Source organism: Manduca sexta, chromosome 25, assembly GCF_014839805.1.
Source record: "Manduca sexta isolate Smith_Timp_Sample1 chromosome 25, JHU_Msex_v1.0, whole genome shotgun sequence".
NCBI classification, from domain to species: domain Eukaryota; kingdom Metazoa; phylum Arthropoda; class Insecta; order Lepidoptera; family Sphingidae; genus Manduca; species Manduca sexta.
The window spans coordinates 10355498-10379985 of NC_051139.1; the positions used below are offsets into that span (position 1 = coordinate 10355498).

The 24488-nt window shown below is 40.3% G+C and overlaps 3 protein-coding genes and 1 long non-coding RNA gene across 9 annotated transcripts in view; 3 read left to right on the top strand and 1 right to left on the bottom strand.

The window, feature by feature from the left end:
- The first annotated feature begins 114 nt into the window (after nt 1-114).
- On the top strand, nt 115-4502 carry LOC119190571. Its single transcript, XM_037442775.1, has 4 exons — nt 115-233; nt 451-645; nt 1179-3343; nt 3421-4502. Exons 1-4 carry the CDS (start codon nt 115-117, stop codon nt 4500-4502), a joined length of 3561 nt encoding a protein of 1186 aa, XP_037298672.1.
- Nucleotides 4503-8945: 4443 nt separating this feature from the next.
- LOC115452814 lies at nt 8946-14494 on the top strand. 2 transcript variants are annotated; one of them, XR_005113029.1, is made up of 3 exons: nt 8946-9219; nt 10760-10974; nt 14244-14494. It is a non-coding gene; the product is annotated as an uncharacterized LOC115452814 (long non-coding RNA). The 2 variants fall into 2 exon arrangements; XR_003939515.2 differs by having other exon boundaries at nt 10763-10974.
- A 308-nt stretch (nt 14495-14802) lies between these two features.
- LOC115452812 (myrosinase 1) lies at nt 14803-21089 on the top strand. Its single transcript, XM_030181420.2, has 9 exons — nt 14803-14956; nt 17510-17604; nt 17774-18042; nt 18124-18528; nt 18624-18926; nt 19360-19494; nt 20177-20283; nt 20405-20540; nt 20976-21089. Exons 1-9 carry the CDS (start codon nt 14913-14915, stop codon nt 20988-20990), a joined length of 1509 nt encoding a protein of 502 aa, XP_030037280.1. The 5' UTR covers nt 14803-14912; the 3' UTR covers nt 20991-21089.
- A 265-nt stretch (nt 21090-21354) lies between these two features.
- The window catches only part of LOC115452813 (transcriptional coactivator yorkie), a 49126-nt gene continuing 45992 nt past the window's right edge, over nt 21355-24488 (bottom strand). For all 5 annotated transcript variants that reach the window (XM_030181425.2, XM_030181424.2, XM_030181423.2 and 2 more), the window contains one exon: nt 21355-23921. In XM_030181425.2, the coding sequence (XP_030037285.1) occupies nt 23826-23921 (96 nt within the window). In that variant the 3' untranslated portion in view covers nt 21355-23825. The remainder of the gene's footprint in view (nt 23922-24488) is intronic.

Below are 24488 nucleotides of genomic sequence, written 5' to 3' on the forward strand. Positions count from 1 at the left end.
TGACAAAGGTGACGGCAAAGGATCAGCCACGTAAGATCGCCCGCGCAGTCCGTTCGATCTACCGCCAGCGTAACAACAAGGTTGCGTTTGCCGAACTGGAGGCTGCAGAAAAAGATGGCAGCTATCAAGAGAAAAGAGCTCGAATTGGAGGCCGAGCTTGTAAAGAAGAAACTCGTTTTGGACGTGTCCGCCATTCAAGACGACGAGAAAGCGTGCAAGGCGAACAACCCGAAGTAGATGTCAATGAATGGCTATGAAGAATCCACCAGCTCTCGAGGAGAGACCGGTGAGTCAGGGAGGAGCTCGAGAACGCTGCGCTTCGACCTACCACGAGCGAGATCACTGACGCCTGGAGAGCCCCGAGCGACATGGAGAAATTGGCAGTCGCACTCGAAAGAATGGCGAGACCTCGGGTGAGACAAGTAGATTTACCAACATTTTCCGGCGCAGTGAACGAGTGGCTTCCTTTAAAGCCGCCATGCAAGACACTACTAAATTTTACAACGTGTCTGCCGCTGAGAATATTCATCGAATAATAAGCGCGCTTAAAGGAGAGGCTCTTGATGTCGTGGCCGCACTTTTGCAAACGGCCACAGACACGATCACTTTTATGAACACATTGGAACAGTGCTTCGACGGCCAGAAGTGATTATTGATCGTGCCTTGGACGAGTTAAGAAAGACGTCCAAGCCCGGCTCAACGGCGACGGAACTCAACAACTTCGCGATCAAGATTCAAAATGTTATATGTGTGTTGCGGAGTATGGATCGCCGTGAGTACCTCTATAATCCACTTTTGACTCGTGAAGTGTTAGAAAAGTTGAGCCCGCACATACGATCACGATGGTGTGATTACGCCTATGAAAATGAAGGAACGGCTGACCCAGAGATCGTCGTATTGTCTCGCTTCCTTATGCAAGAAGCGGACAGAGCGTTGAAATATACGTACGCTCCGTCTGCGGGAACGAGCAGCGCGGCGAAAAGAGAACTCAGACCGGCCATCGCGATCAAGAGAAAGGCGAGCAACGTATACACACTTGAACAAGAAGAAAACAAGAGTGTCCGGCATGCAGCGAGGCGCATGTGTTAACGCAGTGCCCTAAGTACAAAGCACTTAGCGTCGAACAGCGATGGAACCTGATTAAAAGAAAAGAAGCTGTGTTTTAAGTGTGCGAACAGTACTCATCGGCGCATAACATGCAAAGCCAAGCTGTGCGGTGTGGAACAGTGTCGTCGTCCGCATCACTCATCGCTGCATCAAGCGGAAAAGAAACCGGAAAACACAGAGGTACGTGACAAGGAACAAGTATTGTCAGTGACGCCGAAAACGAACGTCGGCGCACGCACCGTGCTTCTGAAGATGTGCCCGGTCGTAGTCGCCGGTCCACGGGGGGAGGTGAGAACGCACGCTCTCCTCGACGAAGGTGCCACGGTGACATTGATGGATGAAGATCTCGCCGAGAAGATAGGTGCAGACGGCCCTACACAAGCACTGCACCTAAGCGGCGTTAACATGGCTCAAAAGGAAAAAGCCAGCAAGTTGGTGACGGTGCGAATTAGAGGTGTGACAGAAGACGAGCCACACTCAATACGAGCAAGAACAATAAAGCACCTGAAACTGCACCAACAGACCATTCCGGCAGCTATGAAGTTGAAGCATTTAAGGGACCTGCCGGAAGAATTGTGCTATGAACGAGCGCGCCCAGGCATCTTATTGGGCGCGGATCATTGGGAGCACATTGTGTCGCGAGAACTGCGAGTTGGCGGCCGCAACGAACCGGCTGCATCAAGGACGCTACTCGGCTGGGTGGTGCACGGTACGTTACCACGTAGCGTCATAACAAAGAAAGAAAACGTGCTTCATATATACGAGCGGGAGCACGACGGACTGCATAACCTCGTGGAAGATCACTTCAAAATAGAAGCGCTCGGCGTCACACCAGAACCGAGAGTGAGTGACGCAGATCGACGAGCCATCGCCACATTGAAGACGTCTATAAGGAAGATAGACTGCGGGTACGAAGTCGGCTTGCCGTGGCGACAAGACAACACCGCCATGCCGCCGAGCTACAACGCGGCACTTCGACGCCTGCGACAAATCGAGCACAAGATGGACGCCTCGCCTGAATTTGCCCGCGAATATACTGCACAGGTGAATAACCTTATAGAAAAAGGATACGCAGTGAGGTGCGACGGGTCAGAATCATCGAGCCCCGTCTGTTGGTACCTCCCTCACTTCGCGGTGCAGAACCCGAACAAGCCTGGCAAGCAGAGGTTGGTGTTCGACGCAGCGGCGACAAGTCACGGGGTGAGTCTGAACGACCACTTACTGGAAGGCCCTGACATGTTGATGTCTCTGCCCGGAATAATGTTTCCGTTCCGGGAGAGCGCTGTAGCAGTCACAGCGGACATACAAGAAATGTTCCTGCGAATCAAGATCCGTGCCGAAGATCAGTCAGCGCAGCAATTTCTGTGGCGCGGTAACGACCGAACCAACCCGCCGCAGCGATTTAAGATGACCAGCATGATCTTCGGTGCAGCGAGTTCACCATTCATGGCGCACTTCGTAAGGAATCACAACGCCAACGTGCATGCGCAGCTGTATCCCAGAGCAGCGGAGGCCATCACCAAATATCACTATATGGACGACTTGGTGGCCAGCTACGATACACCCGGAGAAGCGCACGAAGCCATAGAGGAAATGAAGACGGTGCACGCGGCGGCGGGATTCACTCTGCGCGGTTGGAACTCGAACGACGAGGTAGCTTCGCGACGTGCCCCCAGAGTTGCGCTCGAATCAGCCCACGCAACTGGGGGAGAACATCAACACAGCAAGATATTGGGACTGCGGTGGGACCCGGAGCGAGACGAGCTGGGATTCAACACAGCAATGAGCCGAGTCCCGAAAGAAGTAAAACGCAAGTGCGCACGCCCACCAAGAGAAGCCCTCAGTACAGTCATGTCGATCTACGATCCACTGGGACTTCTCAGCGTGTACACCATTCGCGCCAAGATCATCCTTCAGAACTTATGGCGCTTAAAGATGTCGTGGGAAGAACGGGTGCCAGAGGAAGACGGCAAGCTGTTCGCGACGTGGTTGTCGCAACTGTCGGCGATCGGCCAGTTGCGCATTCCCCGACATTATGGACCGACGAGCCACGAGCGACGCATCGAGCTCCACGTTATGTGCGACGCCAGCGAGCAGGCCTACGCAGCGGTGGCGTATTGGCGGATGGTCGGCCAAGAGAACGTTACACTCTCTTTGGTGGCCGCCAAGGCGAAGGTGGCACCGCGACGGACGCAAACGATACCCCGCCTCGAGCTGCAAGCGGCGGTAATCGGGCGCGCCTCGCTGACGCAGTGAAGAAGGAGCATCGCATCGTGGCGGAGAGAACTATATATTGGACTGACTCCACAACAGTCATCCACTGGATCCGGAACGACGAGCGACGGTACACACCCTTCGTCGCGCATCGTCTGCGGGAGATCGCCGAGCTCACCGACAAAAGTGAGTGGCGATGGCTACCCACGACGCACAACGTCGCCGATGAAGCCACTCGACTTCGGAGCGACGCCGTGAGTGAAGACAGCCGGTGGTTCCGGGGACCTGATTTCCTCCTCGAGCCCGAACAATCATGGCCCACGAGACGGAAGTCAGGACGACGAAGCAGAGGTCCTGCACATCACAGAGAGCCCGGAAAGGAACGCTGGCTGCCCGACCCGACCCGCTTCTCCAAGTATGAAACATTGGTGCGAGCCACGGCGAGAGTCTTGGCGTTCGCGGACATCGCGCGACGCAAGACACCACACCTGGAAGTGGGACACTTGAAGCGGGCGGAGCTGATATTAATGCAACAGGCGCAAAGGGAGAGCTTCGGGGAAGAGCTGCAACGATTGAAGTCTTCCCAGCCGGTACAAAGGACGAGTCGGCTATTCAAGCTGGACCCGGTGTTAGAAGATGGCGTGCTGCGAGTCCGGGGACGCATCGGAGCAGCCACAGTCCCGGATGACGCCAAACGACCGGTCATCTTGGACGGCCGACACCCCGTCACGAAGCTCATCGTGCTGCAAGAACACTGTGCCGCAGGTCACGCAAATAGGGAGCGCGTGACCAACGACCTGCGGCAAAAATATTGGATAATACACCTGAGGCCCACCGTGCGCACCGTGGAACGAGACTGCGCACTGTGTAAGGTGCGACGCACGAAGCCGCAGCCACCGGCCACGGGAGATCTACCCCGTGCCCGCCCGTTGGACCCGTATCATCGGTCCTTCTCCAACTGCGGAGTGGACTACTTCGGGCCGATGATAGTGAAGATCGGACGCCGGCGAGAAGCGTTGGGGCGCGCTGTTCACCTGTCTAACGACACGCGCCATACATCTGGAGCTCGCCGCATCCCTGTCAACGGATTCGGCCATCATGGCGTTGCGCAGGATGGCAGCAAGAAGAGGGCCGAAAATAATGTATTCCGACAACGCCACAAACTTCAGGGGAGCGGATGAAGAGCTACGAGCGGCCTACAAGGGAGTGGCAACCCGAGCTACGCAACGTCGGGCTGCTGCATCGGATGGAGTGGCGCTTCATCCTCCGGGCGCACCCAACCAGGGAGGTGCGTGGGAACGGTTGGTGCGATCAGTCAAAACCGCACTAACCGTCACCCTAAAGGAAAGGGCGCCGTCCGAAGAAACCCTACGGACGTTGTTGGCTGAAGCCGAACATTCAGTCAACTCAAGACCACTGACCCACGTGAGCGTCGACCCGAGGGACCCGGAGGCGCTCACGCCCAATCACTTTTTGTTGGGCTCATCATCGGGCCTTCCCACAATCGGACCCTGTGAAGACGTCGATCGACGGGCATGGCGAGCGGCGCAGGCGTTGGCGGACAACTTCTGGCGCCGGTGGATAGCGGAGTACCTACCGACCCTGGTACCCCGCGGCGAGTCAACAAGAAGAGTTCGTCCGCTGCGCGTGAACGACGTGGTCGCCATCGCCGACCAACAGCTGCCGAGGAACGTGTGGCCGCTGGGGATCGTCCAGCGCACGTTCGAGGACCCGACGGAGCCATACGAGTCGCTGAAGTCAAGACAAAGAGCGGCGTATTTCGACGCCCGGTGACGAAGATCGTCGTGCTGCACCCGGAGGAGGAGGCTGCGCGAGCTACGCCGGGGAGGATGTTAGCGACACGACGACTTCGCGGCCGCCGTGACACTGAGGCCCGACGACGCTGCCTAAGGAGCGACGTTACGGGACGACGGACGCAGCGGGACTGAAGCCCGCGCGCCGCACGCTCAACGAGCGACCCGTCAACGCCGCATCCAGAGGAGCAACGTCGCGGGACGGCGGTCGCCGCGCGACTGAGGCGCGCACTGCACGCGCTCGACGAGGGACCCGGCGCCGGCGCATCGTGGAACGACGCCCCGCCCACCAGAACCCTACGGCCAATCAGAGCGACGGACGCGCCAACGAAGGAAAAACGGCGGGCCAATGGCCGAAAAGTGCGTAGGAGGCACACCCGTGCGTTATAGTGCCTCCTAAACTAGTATGTAAGTCGGGCGATTGTATGCGTAGTTTGTAGTTCGAGGCAGAATAAGAAAATTGGTACGAGATAAGCAGATTCGAAAATAAATACAGTCCCCAACCCCTAATTTTAATACAGTCCCCAACATATACCAATGTGGCATACATTGGTATAGGTATTGTAAAAGTAAGCAGAATTTTTCAAACTTATAACTTTGTAACATTTACTTAGCTTGCATCACAGATGGTTTTTTGATGACCCTTTACGACTAAGATCTCGACGGTAGACCAACAACAACATAGACAAATGTATAGATTTGATGTAAATATTCATGTGGTATGTTCTATTCCATTAATATGTACCCTTTTTTTTAATTCTTTAAACGATCAATCGTTTTATTGGTTCTCGAAAAGATTGAATTATCTGGACTTTAAATGATTGTTAAATCATATGATACGCAATTCTTATAGCAGTGACAATTCGTAAGTATAATTAACGGTTGCGACCACTTACAATCAAATAAAAATCTTGCTAAACCTAATAAAATAAAAATATATAAAACAAATATCTCAAGGTAAATAAATCGTAATATAGTGTTATTTAGTTAACATTAATATAAAGTCCTTAAATCACATACTTGTCATCCTTTTCCCCTACAGCAGGTACCTAAGTTTTATTGCAAATTCGTCGAATTTAAAATGTCATTCATGTCAAGTTTTTATAATTTGTGCTCTTCGCCCCTGCGTTACGCGCCCTTTCACTTTCATCGCCTTGGCATAAGGCTGCTTTACATGTCAAAGTTTCTGATTAGAGACACATCTTTAATACATACTTTTTTCCAAGTGGGCATTATAAATCGTTTTATCGGCTCTTATGTCGGAAAGGGATATTAAACACAAAATGTACATATATGTTGTATAGATACACATCATTATATGCGTAATAGAACATGATATTAATAAATTTTAGATTTTTATCACCCAAAACAAAATATTTAAAGCCGTATGTACTTAGTAGTCATTATCGGCTCTTATGTCGGAAAGGGATATTAAACACAAAATTTACATATATGTTGTATAGATACACATCATTATATGCGTAATAGAACATGATATTAATAAATTTTAGATTTTTATCACCCAAAACAAAATATTTAAAGCCGTATGTACTTAGTAGTCATTTTTGAAACCACTGCTTGCTGACCGTATTATTAGAAGACATTACGAGACAAATAATATCATAACTCATTGGTTTGATTTAGGTACATTGTCCCGCGCCAAAAATTTATTATTATTATTTTGTATTGCGTCTTAATTATATTATGTATGTTATTTTGTTTTAATTTCCAATCTAATTCTCGGTTTTTCATGAATGTGACATATAATACTTGCATATGGGTTTTTCTGAATCGAACATAATAATATTTTGATTAAATTAACAAATAAATATGTCGGATGATCGGCTATTTGGAAATAATAGTCAAGCAAAACCAGTCAATATGTCAATTTTTTTGTGGAAGTGACAGTTGTAAAACAAGGCGCCTACCCATTTGAAGAATTTTGAAGTGAAAGTTAGTCAGTCAGTAAGTCAGGATCACTACTTGCTATCAAAGCGTTACTATGCTAGTTCAGTATTCAGTTAACTGTTAAGTGATCTTTATGTTAGTACTGATGGAGATGTCAAAATAAAAAGTTGTGAGATGAAGAAATTACTTTTAATTATAACTAAATGTGTTATGCCTTATCCCTCCCCACTTCCCGTGTGTTTGTTCCGAACAAATAGTAAAAATGATATTTCTAATTCAAAGGACGCTCTGTACGAAATTAAATACATGACGCTGAAATGAGTTCGCCCTTTATCATATTATTTATTTATAGTAACGTTTTAGGAAGTCAAAGTAGAGACAAGAAAACCCTGAGACGGGCTGTTGTTCTTATGTTTTTCATCTGAGGTTTTTCATGCATCTTGTCTATGCTATTGTCTAACGACGTCTGTATTTAAATAATTTCAAAACTTATCCCACTATTAAAGTTTACTCTTCCAATTACAGAATATGTGCTCACGTGTGAGCACACCTTAAGACGCTGCACAAAAGATTTTTTTATTGCGGAATTCAACTTCCTAGTGCAATAACCATTTACGCTGTTCAGCAGATGAACTTTAAATAAAGTTCAATTTAAAATGTATTGTTTGAGTTCCGCTCAACCATAAATTATTCATAAGGCATAATTAAATGTCCAGTAAAATGAAGACAAATTGGCAAGATAAAAGCTGCGAATTTTCTTTTCTCATGTGGGTATGATAATTATGATAATACTTATAGGGTTTACACTTGCGTACTTGTTACAGCTACAATCATTCTGTTCTATCCTTATTTATTTAATCTATAAAATTGTCTTTCTACAGTACAAGTACTGATACATTTAACTTTGCCCGTTGGGGTACCTACAATCACTTCAGATTTATATCAAGCCATATCCAAATTATACACTAAACACCATAAGTACGTCCAAAAAGAAAATATCGGGCACGAACCCATAAAGCACTTATCCTATCTACTTAACTCGCTTCTTGTAATCCTTGCTGTAAGGTTGATTTTATCATTGTGTCATCATTACTTACTTGATGATAATTCTTCTTCTTCTTCTATATTATGGCTGCCAGCGTTTATTTACTGGTGATTTTGCCAATGTCGAGTAATAATAATAGATACAAAATGAAAACAAACAAAAAATCAGGTAATCAAAAAAATTCCATTTCGAAAATCCTCTTAAGACTACCTAATGATAATATATTATCATAGCGCTTAATAACCGTGCTAAGCGCATGGCGTTCGCGAAACTGCGCGCACCTCATGGTCACTTTGCAATACTCATACATTCGCGGTAGGTACATGCGATAAATTTGAGTGGACCCAACTCCTAACATAAGGTGCCGACCGAAAATTTGCCACCCCCTTTTTCACAATTAGTGACTCACATATTTCTTCTTAAATATCAGAAAATAAGTACTTACTTATTTTATATTGAAATCCATGCCGGATTTATCAATAGGCCCAGCAGGCCATGGCTGAGGGGTGGCGCGGCATCAGCCTAAGAGACGTTATATGGGGGTCGTATCATTAGCTCTAGCAAATTATTCACCCGTATGCAGGACATGCGGAGAGGCTCAAACTGATGGCCTATGCTTAAGTAAGTATAAATTCGGAACTGATTTATATAATAATTGGTATATGTATTTAAGCAGTGTTGATTATACCAACGATCTAAAACAGAGTTAAGAATCAAATAAGATAGCTTGTTCATATAAGTCGGTGAGGTATCTAAACGCTTTTTAAACATTTCTTTTTTTAAAGCAAATTATTATATAACCTTTTTACACACTTTTGTTTACATTATATCTTGTCAAAATAAGAACTTAAAATAAATCTGTCAAAATGGTCAACATGTCTTTGCCTACATCGACATTGGCAAAATCATCGTCTCTCAACGATGGACCTACAACCTAAAAATTGAATTGGTCACAATGTCAGCACTGAAAGAAAGAATGAAAGTGATAACCTGAGTAATTTTTGTAATTATCCGGATGTAAAACATTTAACATGCTTTTGTCAAGCAGTTCATATTCTGAGTTGACCTTAACCCAACTTAAACTTCGGCATGAAACCATATCAAAGGACAAATAAAGAATTTATGGTGCAAGTATGATCACTGTTTTATAAATACCTAATTCATTGAGAACATGCAATTAAATCATTTGCTTGGAACTGTGGAACCAGTGGTTGTATGCAAAAAAGTAATCGTTTTAACTGTATTAAAGCTTTGTATTAAAGATCCATTCATCTATAACAAATAAATTATTTGATCATGTATGTAATATGTATGGGTAGGCATTTTTAGCTACTTATTAAAAATTAAAATCTTGTATTTGTCTGTTGCATTAATATTTACTGTTTACTTGTTTCTTTTGTTCTCATATCTACGCAAAACAATATGTATATAAGATGCTGTTTTGCAAATATGGTACAATTTCAAACAATTAAAATTTATAGGTAGGTACCATTGTAACTAGATATTCTTTAGTTCAATATCTTTGATTGTAATTTAGTTTTTATGCTTATTCAGAATTACCATAGTATAAAGGTTATTACATTTATTCATTAACTAACGACCCGCTCCGGCTTCGGACGAATAACAGAGCTTATTACCTATATGCTTACTTTTATATGTTGTAGTGTCTCTCCCAGGGCGGCACATTAAGTACTTCTAGCATGCCGCGCGTCGGTATGCACTTAAATTGTTTTGTAGTACGATCATTTTAAATTGTACGATAACTCCTAAGATATTAATTTAAATTGTATTATGTAAGGGCAATTTTAATCTGGGTGAAATGATTAAAGTAATTAACTTATTTCATTTCATAAAGATTAATATCGTATCCGTCTAAACGATTTTTAATTGCTGCATTATATGTGAGCATTTTTAAACATTATAATGGGTATAGTACGCTATCCTTAAGAGAATATCTATATACATGCCATCACGGACTTTTCTGTAAATACGGAAGGCAATTCCAACATAAATTGTTTTATCTCAAAGATTATATTTCAAAGAGTGCATACTATCGGCTTGATTTTTTTCGACATCTTCAACAATCATTGTCATATTCAACCAATTTACACAAAACTTTAATGTATTACACATAAACCTTCCTCTTCCATCACTCCGTCCATTAGTGAAAACCGTACGAAAATCGGTTTGGTCGTTTCTGAGTTTATCGCATTCAGACAGATGCAGTGGGGGGATTTTGTTTTATAATAAATACGTAATGTTACTGTGAGGATGATAGATCAGATGAATAACATGATCCCTATGCTTCATAGATTACAATATTATCTAATATGCAGATGGAACATCACAATACCATGTAAAACTCTTTTAAAAATACGGCTTATTATACCAACATTATAATGTTGACTATAGGACCTATAGGCCCAAAAACCGATTAAAATTGGTGGTTTCTATGTGTTGTTACGCGACACACCTTATTTAAATGATATTTTTTTTCTTTCACGGTCGGAGGAGATGAAGGTCATCAAAGGTCTAGGAAGCGTTCCTAGTCCCTTGACGACCTCAAGTGCATTCTTGTGGTATTTTAAGCCGCACCGCGTTTTTAAATCATAACTTTTTTAGGGATAAGCGATAGCAAACTTATATCGGAGACAGATGCTTTATTTTTCAGCAGTTACGCTCAGCTACGCGGTTTGGACGAATTCGTGTTCTTCTGCGCGAGTTTGGCAACGACGTTCGAGCCCTTTGGCGTTATGGAGCGCCATTTCCAACATTCTTAAAACTTATTGGAACATTAGTGCTCTGCCTGCTAGTCATACTGCCACTAATCTACCCAATATTCGTTGTCGCCTTCACATACTTTACCTGCGAGAGTCTCTACTTAAGGTAAGGATTTTACTTGACACCTTAATTAAGAATAAAATAACCGTATAATGTAATAAGTAGGTACTTACATCAGAAGGACGCCTTTAAAGGAGCTTTAAAAAATGTTTTGATACAACATGGAACAAAAGTATTCTCATGATGGGAATGCCATTATGTTGGAAATAAAAAATGGGCTACGTTTTTACAGAAAGTATAATTGGGCCTGTAAAATTAAGACCATCCAAGAAATTATATCGGTATGACTACAACAGACGTCAAATAAACACCAACATTCTGAAAAAAGAATGCGGGTAATTTTTTTTCTAGAAATACATCCTAGGCGACACAAACTAAGTGGCCTACATACATGACAGTATAAATCCTGCACAAATTACAATTCGTGATTGATAAAACGAGCAAGCGTGATGGTAAACGACACGATTACTCACAAGCAGCAGCAACACTAAACAAACTTTGAATCACAAAGCACCGCGTGACAATCACATAGCAACTGTGCTCGTCACCTTGAGACCTTAGATCACAGACATGACTCACAGTCCTAATAATTACTTACACAGGCAACAATATCAAACTGGAACACATCAGTGTTTGCACAATGTTGGTTAGCGACAGAAACAGACATTATAATGGTATCCACCAAGCCGAAGCTCCGCATAGCTACGAAAGACCTACGGTCTAGAGTTGACAAGGTTTACACGAGATGCTGAGTGAGATTTATTATTGTTTGCATAGAACGAGGAAAACAACGAGGTAATTCACGCAACATTAAAACAATGGACCGGAAATAGATCAAATAACTACTACATAGTAGGCGTTACCTACTCTCAACAGAATCTCTATCTACCTACAAGATAATATGTGTCAATGCACATTGGTATAAGAGATACCGCTGTATTTTGCATAAAATATGACTTATTCACACTATGACATTACTTTTTAGTTATCTATAAAAAACTGAATTTTGGGTTCATTTTTATTAAATAACTAGCTTTTGCTCGCGGCTCCGCCCGCGTTATAAAGTTTTTCAGGCTAAAGTTTTCCATTATAAAAGTAGTAGTTTCCCGGGAGCCTATGTTCTTCCCAGGGTTTCAAACTGTCTCCATACCAAATTTTATCTTAATACGTTGGGTAGTTTTTGAGTTTAAGACGTTCAGGCAAACGGATGCAGCGGGGACTTTGTTTTATAATATATTTTTTAGAACTTTTAAGAGGAATAATCCCGACATACATCATTGTTGCATAACTTTAACCGTTTACGCAGCGCACGCAACGGAAGCTCTCAAAACTAATAAATTGTCCCCGTATTTGTAACATGTTTCATTACTGCTCCGCTCCTATTGGTCATAGCGTGATGATATACAGCCTATAGCACCCCACAAATAAAGGGCTATCCAACACAAAACGAATTTTTCAGTTCAAACTGGTAGTTCCTAAGATTAGCCATTACTGCTCCGCTCCTATTGGTCATAGCGTGATGATATATAACTTAGAGCACTCCACGAACAAAGGGCTATCCAACGCAAAAGAATTTTTCAGTTTGGACCGGTAGTTCCAGAGATTAGCCATTGCTGCTCCGCTCCTATTGGGTATAGCGTGATCATATATAGCCTATAGCAATCCACAAATAAAGGGCTATCCAACGCAAAAAGAATTTTTCAGTTTGGACCGATAGTTCCTAAGATTAGTAAACAAATATAATGAGAAAGCTTCGAACTGCTAAGCTATCGGGAGTTACACGTGTCATTGTGAGTCAACCATAAAAGATAGACATATGCTGTCGTGGGATATTTTTACATAATTTTAAGGAGAACATTTCCGTCATACATGATTTCTATGTAGCTTTAACCATTAAGGTTGCACACGCGACGGAAGCTTAAAAAATGGAGTAACCTCTCCCGTTTTCCCAACATTTCCCTTCACTGCTCTGCTCCTATTAATTGTAGCGTGATGAAAAGTATACTATAACCAGCACAGGAGTATGACAAATAATTGTACCAAGTTTCGTTAAAATCCGTCGAGTAGTTTTTGTTTCTATAACGGTTATACAGACAGACAGACAGACAGACAGACAGACAGACAAAAATTTTACTAATTGCATTTTTGGCATCAGTATCGATCCCTAATCACCCCCTGATAGTTATTATTTTGGAAATATATTTCATGTACAGAATTGACCTCTCTACAGATTTATTATAAGTATAGATAGATATAGATAGTACCTGTAATAGTTTTATTGGAGACCTTACGAAATTTTAATAGCAATGAAGAAATTGTGATTGTTTTTGTTCATTAAAATAAGAAACTATATCTTAGTACTTACACGGCGACTTCTTACATAAATAACGGGCACCTCCACTGGATGGTAACTAGCAAAGCATACCTAGATATAATAAAATATTTATTGATACCAAAACTCATAAGCGACGAAACGTAATTGTGTGCTATTTGAAAAGCAAAGTTTCATGTGCTTAAAATCTAAGTATAGTCCTCTAATAGAACTCTTCAATGATAACAATGACCTGCTGAAATGTCAGTTAAGTCTAACGCCGTATGAGTAGATGCAAGTCAGTTTCGGTCTGAATCAAGATAGGTGAGACGATGTCAAATTTAAAGTCAGCATCTCAAAGCCGTTTGCTATTTAGTAAACAGGTATCAATAAATGATATCTTATGTCACTACATATGATGGATTTTGACAGCCATTTTTTTTTCTATTATACAACGTTGACTCAACAAAGAACAAGCTCATAAATGACAACTTAAACTTTGAATATAAATAGTCCAATATCTTTATGGCTTCAGCTCCTTTTCAAAGGTGAGATTAATTTATGAATACGGCCCATAAAACTATTTTTAGAATGTGCTAAAATGCAAAAATAGGGCTCTGTAACAAAAGATATAACCGACAAGAAAACCACTACAAATAAAAAATAACTCTTCCTTCGAATAAGAGTTATTACTTATTTATTAATAAATTTAAATGAGATAAATGATTTAAATAGTGACATTCAGGACATTATGGTTAAAATTAATGTGTTAATTTAGTATTAGGTATGTCTAAATTTTTTGTGTTATTCTTTAAGTGACTACCTATGAAACTTAAAAATAAGATTTTTATGATTTCTCTTAATAGTTAATCCTTCTGTACAAATATTCAAACTACCTCAAGACTGAATAGATTTGAGTTATTTTGAATGGAATCATTCCATCCGCTTTTTAATGTAAATAGACCTAAATATTTGTTACCTTAAACGTGGACAAATTCAACAGTTGGCGACTGGATGAACCTTGGCGATTCCTGCCGACAACAATCATTCGACGAGGACTCTCCGCAGCGTTTCGACCCACATGTCCACGTGACGTGTCGAAGGTTCGTGAAGTGCTGACAAGAGGGATTCTCCTAGCTCATTCTTTAGCCACTTCTGTGGATTACCTGTGCGTTATGCAAGGCCTATTGGATGAAACATAAATTTTTTACTTTATAGACAGCTAAACTTAAATAAAGTAAACTTCAGTAAATATATTGTGTTTTGATTCTTTTTGAATCGTAAATTATAAGTATCATCATATTTATCGTCAAGAAAGATATACCTACTTTATTAAACTGAAATTGGTATACTCCAAATAAATCACCTTAAATTTATATTCTCACCAGTTACAACCGACTTTTGTGTCTCCCACATGATTATATCATTTTTGTTTCCGTGCCATACTATCAGATATAAATTATCTAATAACCGACACATGTCAATATATTTTATCCACAATAAATCCTCACTTGTGTTATCGATAGAGAAGATGTTTTTATCGTAGAGTACCTAATTCACAAGAATAACATCTTGAAAGATTACCGTTACTTTGAACGCTGGCGTAAAAGAAGTGTTTGCCACCGACCACTTTGCAGTTTGCCGAAGAGAGTCGACGGTGAATGACGGAGCAATGGCGTCGTGGGCCATTATCGGATTGTTGGCGGTCTGCCACGCGTGAGTAATGTTTGTTTACATAAATAAAGCATAACACCTAAAGACTTTGGTTATGAATGTGAAGTCAAAGCAATCGACGGAATAATCTTAGTCGACGTTCCTTTGTTGAAGTATTACAAGTAAACGTGCCTTCAATTTTGCATGCGAAAATAGATTACGTCATAATAGCAGCCATAACTCGGATAGCTTCCTGTTTCAAAATAATTATCCTGGCTGCTGTCATATCCATTGATTTAACACCAAATAAATTAATAACTCTGTGCTCTATTTAACACTCAGATACCCCAATAGAAGTCGATCTTAGAAAAAACATCAATTTCCATGTGAAGCCCATCATTGCCCCCATTAAGTAATTTGTCTTTTTCATGTCTCTATTTTCGATTGCTCATATTTTCCAGACTCAAGTTGCGATAAAACGCTACTGTTCAAAATATAGAATTAATTTATCAATAGGTTGGTACACTTTCACTTAGTTGCTGAGTAACATTACTTGATATTTTATAATGTCCTATATTTTGCCTCGTTTATTTGATCAATTTCCTTTTGTCGTAAACTTACCGTTACCATTTTTATTGCTAAGCATTAACAGTAATATACCTATTATCAGTTTGATCTTATATGCAAAAAAAATATTTTATCACAAAGTAACTACTAAAGCATAGAGGAGTATAAAGAGTAATATACTGGAAATTCTAAAGATTTTACTCACAACTCAAGTTCCTTCGAAGTGTTTTCTCCGAAAAAAAAAACACAGTGACCATAATTGAAGCACAAAAAATCTATGCAATAAAATTATTTTACTACTAGTTTTTGCTAGTGACTCCGTGTAAAATTTTTCCGAGATAAAGGTCCCGCTTTATACTTTCCCGGGATTAAATGGGGTCTATATATAATTTAAATTAGATCTCTAGTAATACATCAGGGAAGCACAATTCCATGCTATAGTTTTTGCGTGATGCGTGTAACAACAGGTAGACAAAAAATCAATAAAAAAAAATTGGCTTCTGTTGCTCTAATGAAGACCTATTTATTTTTCTTCAATATCTATAATGTACAGACATCGGCGTTTTACAATGTCATTATCTTTATGTCAAAAAGAGGTAAGCATAAACACTTGTATTTATGAAATAATTACGTAATAAAAAATTATTATATAGGTATTTAGTTCACGTACACTTTCAATCGAATTGTTATCACTTCCCTCAGCAGCTTGTATGTTTATTTTCTAAACCGGCCTTTTGGTTAACCTTTACTAGGTGTAAAAATTAGGCCGCCTTTGTACAAGTGTTTAACATGGTACATAAATAAAAATAATATAAAGTTACAATGACTGCGACACAATGAATTTCAAGATGTCATAATCTTTAATTCAATATCATTAAGTGACCTTAAAATCTCAAACTTGATAGCAGTTGCGTGTCTTGCCTACAAAACAATGAGCCATTTAGAAATTCACTTCCTCATTAAGTATATAAAACCCTCGTGGTATACCTTTGCTGTCCGGTTATCCAATTCATTATCTATAACTAGGTTATTTATAAAGATTATTTATAAAAGTTAAAAAAATAACTTTACCAGTACCGGCTTTACGGTGGCGCCTCGGGCGGTCTGGCATTAGGCGCCACATCCTATAGAGGGCGCAATGACCTGAGCGTAGCGCTACTGGAGCTATGCTGAGCGGTAATCATTGCGATAAGCTAGCCCTCAAAATACCCAAAATACCTATCGGAGAAAGGGGCGCCGATCTTTTTTCGCTCGGGGTACCCGAATAGCTGAGAATGGCGCTACTTACTGTATACCACATTATTAATTATAGCTAACTTTGCATTGTACTTCACAACGTTTAACGTTATATCAAGAATGGGTTACAATTAGTTATCGAGAAAATCGTCATCTACCCATACTTAGTTGGCCCACCAATATATACAGGTACCTTTTTGTCAATAGGTGGGCACCTGTTGTCATAAATATTGCCTACATTGGTACTTTACTTGGCGTAGTGTATACGTGTGTACAATCGCTGTCGGTTTTTGTATCACAATACTGGTATAGTAACAAAAGGAGGACAATACTAGAAACGCGTTTCTAATTGAAGGTCCTATGGTAATTTTAACCCGTTTTTTCATAAAGTGATTATTTGAAAATAAATAGTATTAAGTATCAATGATACATTTTACTTACTGTTGGTATGTGAAATAAATTATAACATGGATGATGGGAGCTAATTAGGCTCGCATATTGCAAATCCTCTTGGCCTTGATTGTAAATTATCAAAGTCTAAAGATTAATATTGTGGCACATTTTTAACTTATTTGGTAGGCAGATAGTAAGTACTTCACACAACACCCTCGAAGCTCCTATAATTAAATTATAATTAGTTAGCTACTTAATACTTAGTTTTAAGTAAGTACTTACCGAAATAGAAACACGTTTGTTAATAATAACTATCTTAATCATCAAGTTCTGGAATCACGACTAATTCAAACTAAAGGAATGTCTCCGACCGATTTGGTAAGATTTGTTATTGCTCAATTGTTGATTCGATATTTACAGGAGTTATATAACCGCATACACTAAGTTCCCTGAAGGATTTACATTTGGCGTAGCGACAGCTGCTCATCAGATTGAAGGCGCTTGGAATGTCAGTGGTGGGTATCAATTTGTGATGTTTTTTTATAAATAATACCTGATGTAATCAACTTTTATCGCATTCAAGTGGACGTGTCCTGTCAAATTTATCATAAATAAACCATTATTTATATCTTTGTTACGTGCAAACTGTTCTGTAATCTTCAATGTAAGCCTATAACTTTTCAGGTAAATCCGAAAATGTGTGGGACCGCTTATCGCATACACGCCCTGAAATGATCGCGGATGGTACCAATGGTGACATCGCGTGTGACTCTTATAACCGATACCGCGAAGATGTGGAAGAATTAGCCCACCTCGGAGTTGATTTCTATCGGTTTTCTCTATCTTGGTCAAGAATTTTACCGACTGGTTTCATTGACGAGTTGAATCCAGATGGAGTTCGGTACTACAACGACCTCCTTGATGCTCTCGCTGAACATAATATTGAACCTTTGGTACGAACACAATAATACTTCCTCTGTACTTTTTTGTACCACAAAGTCTATTGGCTTATTGCGTTTGTTGTTTTTGTACAGGTAACACTATTCCACTGGGATTTACCTCAATCACTTCAAGATCTTGGAGGTTGGGCGAACCCTAAAATGATTGATTACTTCCGCGACTACGCTGATGTCTGTTTCAAACAATTTGGCGACAAGATCAAATCTTGGATCACATTCAATGAACCTTATGAAATTTGCGAAGACGCTTATGGTGATGAGAAGAAGGCGCCTGCAGTAGACAGCCATGGTGTTGGCAACTACTTATGCAGTGACACTTTACTTAAGGCCCACGCTGAGGCTTACCATTTGTACAACGAGACCTACAGACCCGTACAAAATGGCAAGATTATGATTTCCATCAACTCTATCTGGTACGAACCTAGTGACCCTGAGAATGCTGAGCAAGTTGCGTTGGCTGAAGTAGCGAATCAATTTAAGGTAATTGTTACTACATATATACACTTAACAGAATTCTCAACAAAATATATTCTATGTTCACTACTAAACTTTATTCATTATAATACCTCTTTTAGTTTGGTTGGTTCGCACACCCCATATTCACTGAGGAAGGTGGATACCCTGCAGTCATGGTTGAGAATATAGCTCGCCAAAGCGCAAGCGAAGGTCTTAACAAACCTCGCTTGGAGCAGTTTGATGACTACTGGATTGAAAGAATCAAGGGCACGTCAGACTTCCTGGGTATCAACCACTACACCACTCATTTAATCACTGGAGCCGGTGTTGATCCCATCGCCAAATCACCATCGTGGCTGAAGGATATCGGAGCCGTGACCACCATGAATGTTGGAGGCGACTCTGCTTCCGAATGGCTTAGGGTAAAAATATTTATTAATTAAGTAGTTAAGTATATAATACTTGTTTTCTGTATGAATTAATTAGTTCACGACTGAAAACCATATTGTGATCTCCGATCACAATGTCACGATTCTCTTCATGTGATTTTAAAACGTTTGCAAAAAATATTATGTAACTCAAAATACGATGCTTATAATGATCATTATTCAATTTATCAAGTTCAGCGGAAAATCAGTGTTACAGTTCACGCAATAGCATAAATCAGACCTGGATCGGTTTTGGATTTTGGTTTCTTATGTAATTTAGTTTTCTTTTTTTATTTGAGTTGTGAGTTTTTTAATCTAAACGTTTACTTATACTCAGGATATTATAAGGAACCAAAACTCTACTAATGTGAGCATTTTTAAGTCCAATCATTGTTCTCGTTAAATATAACATTATATTTATTTTCAGGTTGTACCTACTGGTTTCGCTAACTTGCTCCGTTGGTGCAAGAGCTCATATAACGACCCACCGATTTACATTACTGAGAACGGATTTTCGGATCGCGGCACCCTGCAAGACTATGGGCGTATTCAATATTTTAACGTTAGTATCATCATGATTAATACAATTACATAACATCACGCATTTATCCCCGAAGGGGTATGCAGATTGCAGAGGTGCAACTAGGGCACCCACTTTTCGCCAAGTATGTTCCGTCCCATGATGTGATAGGGGGCGAGCCTATCGCCATATCGGGCACAAATTCCAGACTCCGGGCTAATACTGAGCAGAAAAAACCCAAATATCATTTTGCCCGACCCGGGATTCGAACCCAGGACCTCAGAGCGCTATTGTACCGGACATGCAATACAACTACGCCATCGAGGCAGTCATTAATACAATTACTTCAAATAAAAGCGGCGATAGCCTAGTTGGGTGTGGATCGGACTGCCAGACGTATGTCCGCAGGTTCAAACCCCAAGGGCACACAGCTGACTTTTCTAAAAAAAAATCATGTGTGTATTCTTTGTGAATTTATCTAACGGTGAAGGAAAAGATCGTGAGGAAACCTGCACATCTGAGAAGTTCTCTATAGGAATTTCGAAGGTGTGTGAAGTCTACCAATCCGCACTAGGCCAGCGTGGTGGACTAAGGCCTAATCCCTCTCAGTAGTAGAGGAGGCCCGTGCTCAGCAGTGGGCAAGTATATAATACAGGGCTGATATTATTATTATTATAGCTTCAAATAATGAAAATCACCAAAACTAATGTTTTAATCTTTCCAGGAATATCTTTCGGTAATATTAAACGTGATCTACGACGATGGTGTCAGAGTGTTGGGTTACACAGCTTGGACACTTATGGACAATTTCGAGTGGAGAGCTGGATTTTCGTAAGTTATCTACAGTTAAAAAGGCATTAATTTTTTGCATTAGGTAATCCCAAAGTAGGAGGTTTCCTAGGCTACAAGATTTTGAAACATATAGATTTTCAAAATGAATTTTATTTAACAGGGAACGCTTCGGATTCTACTACGTGGATATCACTCACCCAGACCGGCCTAGGACACCTAAACTGTCAGTGGATTATTACCGTCAGCTCATCGCAAACCGAGAACTGCCACAGGACGAGAGATTCAAGGACCCTGCTGTAAGACACAAAACATGCTTCAAGCCGTAGTATTTTGCAGACCTTTAAAACTTGACTTTAAATACTAATATTAGTTAACAATTGTAAATACGTAGATAAATAAACTAACATCACGCCATGCCTATAAATTCCAGCATTCATGTACGAGTGCAGTGTTGTGTGCTGTCCGTCTTTGATCAGTATATAAATGACATTTGAAAATATCAGGAGAAAATATCATCGCACTATGTTCGTAACCTAAAAAATTGCCATGCTTTAGGTGGAAGAATTGCTTTGGACGTTTATAACCCAGAAATCATGTATTATAGTGTGGTTTCTTTTTGATTAGCCTCTTTAGGTTAATCGATAGGGTAATTATATTGTTCTGACTTAACTAACAACTGGGATATGCACGAACTATGAAACTAACTATTTATATTATGCTTGATCCTGCAGGTGAGGAGGCTGTGAGGTGTTGGGCAGACGAATATAACATCTATTTATAAATAAATGTTTGTAGAATTACTAACATGTGCATGTTAAAACTAAATAAATTCATTTTGTGAGTAACACCCGGTTTTCTTTCACAGAGAATTCCCAAAAGTGAACTGTAACATCATAAGCTCCCAAGTAAAATAAACGTTAGGTATTAAAACAAATATTTATTTAATTCATATAAGAATATCGAATTATTTACAATGAAATTAAGTATAGTAAATAACTAATTTTGATACTTTTAATTTCATTGTTTTAACATTGATAAACATAGTCACATACACTACAGAGAAAACTTGCATCTGCTATCAGACTGAAAAGATATGTTTGTAAAATAATAAAGGCTATACTTATAAAAGAATAAAGTGAATACTCGTTATATTGTTTGGATACTATTCCGTGGGAGGTGAGCCCGCCGCGGCGCCGGCGCACTGGCCTGCTTACTGTTAGCAACATGGAATGTTTCTCGATGCGACACATCACACTACGTACCAGCGGCGGCGCCGGAGAATAATCAACCGAACAATATGAGAAGCATCCTTACTTATGGAATCTTACTATTAATACATGACAAATACAAAATAAAGTATACAACGAATGGATCTACAGAATACAAAATTATACTGTACCATAAACCCAGCACCGTTACGTCTAATTACAATAGTTACATTGATGACAATTATAGCTATTTACCATAATTGAAGATTACATTAAGTCTTATTAGAATAACAGTACTTTTACTAATATGGCAAAGTTTTCAATGTAGCATTTTATATTAAAAGTCTGATTACAATAGCGTAATCGACCAAGCTAGCTGAATTTATTACACTCATACAAAAAACAAAATCTAAAGACTAGGTGGGCTAAACACAATTTTGAGAATAATCGATTTGGTGAAATATTATGAGTCGCATAAAGGATACCTACCTTTAATAGTCAAATCATGATATGAACGAAATGAAGAAACTGCAGACGTAATAAATTATTCGTAATTGGCACCGAATAATAGAATTATATTATTGTGTAGTCCTTGTCGTGTCAGAGTATACAATAATGAGTAAAGAATTCCATAATGCTGTAAGGCACAAGTGGCGTGCCGAGTCGCTGTACTACACCGCGCGACTCGGCTCGCGACACAGTTATCAACTAGCTGCATCCATACACCCACACACGTGACACGTGTACAATGCACAAGTTACATTGTCCACTGCAATCAAATACCATCAATTATAATAAGAGTTGCCAGCATAATAGTCTAGTTCGCGATTCAACTATAAAACTTAACATCTAACCATAATCTCGAAAAATACACAAGGACGGTGTAAGTCGACAAACAAATCACTACAAGTAAATAAGTAGTTTTATTTTTCCATACAAATCACTATCATATCAGTGGTCTTACAAAACATGTCGAAATAGGGTCTCGTTATTATCTAAATTACAAAACAATAAATATAATACGATCTTCTTTAAGGCAGAATAAGGCACTGTGGTGTCGAGATGTTATCACAATCTTAATGTTACACATACCATAAGTTTAAAATATTTCATCGCAGAAAGATATGACAATATTATGGACGTTTTTGATTTCCGATAGTCTCAATCCAAAGAATATGGGAAACGTGATTCATGCACAAACTCGTCGCAACGCAACTGCTTTCCTCGCGGAAGGCAGGCTTGCGACACCCGAGAGACGCTGCACTGTGTGACGTCACACTCGCGGCTCGCGGCTCGCGGCTCGCGGCACGGACCCGCTACTGCATGACATACCCAGAGAACACTTCACTTCGAGATAGTGTACACAGACACTCATCACTCGCGCTCTATTGGAGATGATTAACTAACAACTATATACGTTATCAAACATTTATAATACAGTCCTCAAGATCAAACGCACCAGTTTAGATTAGTACAAAATGTTACAATGCATTAACCTCCCTATATGTTACACAAGACACTTATTGTGCAAATATAATTTTACAGTATTACTATCTCATTCGAATAAATGCAGAGATAGAGATAAAACTGATACTGCCCAATAAGCGTGAAGACACTAGGCTGTCCATGTGTAAAGAGTGAAAGGGGCAAACGGATTACCAAAAATATCCTTCACTGGCTATGTACTGGCCTTGAAAAAATATTAAAAAGCTAAGTCACGTATTGGAAAATTCAAATATGATGTCTAAAATTTTTGCGATTAGAGTAACGCCCCTTGCCACTCTTAGTTTATCTTTTGTAAGCAATTATACTAACACAAACAACTATTAAAAATTTCAGATTTGTATTGTAATAGTTGTTTGCACTAACAGTGATATGATACTGCCATATAAGTGTCGACAAATCATTCTTATATGTAGCAAAAGCGGTCTTGTTCACATCAATTCATACACACATATGCTAGTTATTGTCATTTCATATTAAAATGTACACCTTTAAAACGATTTTGCCACGGACACTATTTAATTGACGTTGTATAAAAGCGATAAGTACGCTAAATTAATTTTAAATATGTTACTGAGAATGTAGTGAAGAAAACTTCCAAGAATAATTTCAGTGCCACTTATGAAACACTAGACGCTTGTCATCTGCTTTTGTATGTTGTATTAATAATTTCCTAATTTGACGATAATTACACGTTAGCTAGTATGACGATGTAGCCATGTTGAGGGTGGTTTTCACAAATGGTACTGAGCGCATGTTCCTGAAGTTTAGTTCCGGTTGTTCAGTAACGCGGTGCGGTGCTCGGTGCGGTGCTCGGTGCGGTGCTCGGTGCCGTGTCGGGCGGGCGCGGCGCGTGCGCATGCGCGGCGCCTACAGCCAGGTGAGCACGTTGTCGGGCTTGCTTGGCGTCGAGTTTATCAACGACTGCACGTCGTCCAGCAGAATGTCGTTTGTGAACTCGTTCAACTGAAACAATCGCATTCATTGGTTAGACAATTAGCCTTTGTATTTTGGTAATATCGGTTAAATTTGGTTTTTGTGTTAAATTTAGTTGCATTTCGCATTCGTTAATTATTATTTGCTCTATATCAGGTAGTTAAAAGTAAGTACAGATAGAGGGAGACACAATCGGACTCAATGAACAGGTATAATTAACAATCTTAATGAAATAATGCATGGAACATCTTGAAATTCTGAAATAAGGGAATGCTACCTAATGGGCTAAGAAGTAGTGCCCTGAATCCTAATTATATATAACCACGTAGAATTGTTAGTTATGGAAGATATACCTACGCGCCAAAAATTCACGAATATACAAGCCCGGAGAGGGTCATGTTTCAAAGTGCTCTTTAAAATGACTGTATAAAAATTGTTTTAAGTTACGTATGTCCGATAATTACTATTTTAGGGAATATTGTGACTTGCGTTGGACGATTGAGAGTTCAAAATTTCTTGTCCAGAGTCCAGACTACACTATGTTTCGTTCCAAGATGCCTCTTAAAAATTGAGTAAGTACAGAAAATCTATAAAATA

What these genes read in the sequence shown, in the direction of transcription:
- LOC119190571 (XM_037442775.1), top strand. Translation starts at nt 115, where the DNA reads ATGGCAGCTATCAAGAGAAAAGAGCTCGAATTGGAGGCCGAGCTTGTA. An exon ending in TGCAAGGCGAACAACCCGAA is followed by an intron (nt 234 to 450) that starts GTAGATGTCAAT and finishes TTTCCGGCGCAG; the next exon opens with TGAACGAGTGGCTTCCTTTA. An exon ending in GCAAGCGGCGGTAATCGGGC is followed by an intron (nt 3,344 to 3,420) that starts GCGCCTCGCTGA and finishes ACTCCACAACAG; the next exon opens with TCATCCACTGGATCCGGAAC.
- LOC115452812 (XM_030181420.2), top strand. Translation starts at nt 14,913, where the DNA reads ATGGCGTCGTGGGCCATTATCGGATTGTTGGCGGTCTGCCACGC. An exon ending in AACATAATATTGAACCTTTG is followed by an intron (nt 18,043 to 18,123) that starts GTACGAACACAA and finishes GTTTTTGTACAG; the next exon opens with GTAACACTATTCCACTGGGA. An exon ending in AAGTAGCGAATCAATTTAAG is followed by an intron (nt 18,529 to 18,623) that starts GTAATTGTTACT and finishes TACCTCTTTTAG; the next exon opens with TTTGGTTGGTTCGCACACCC.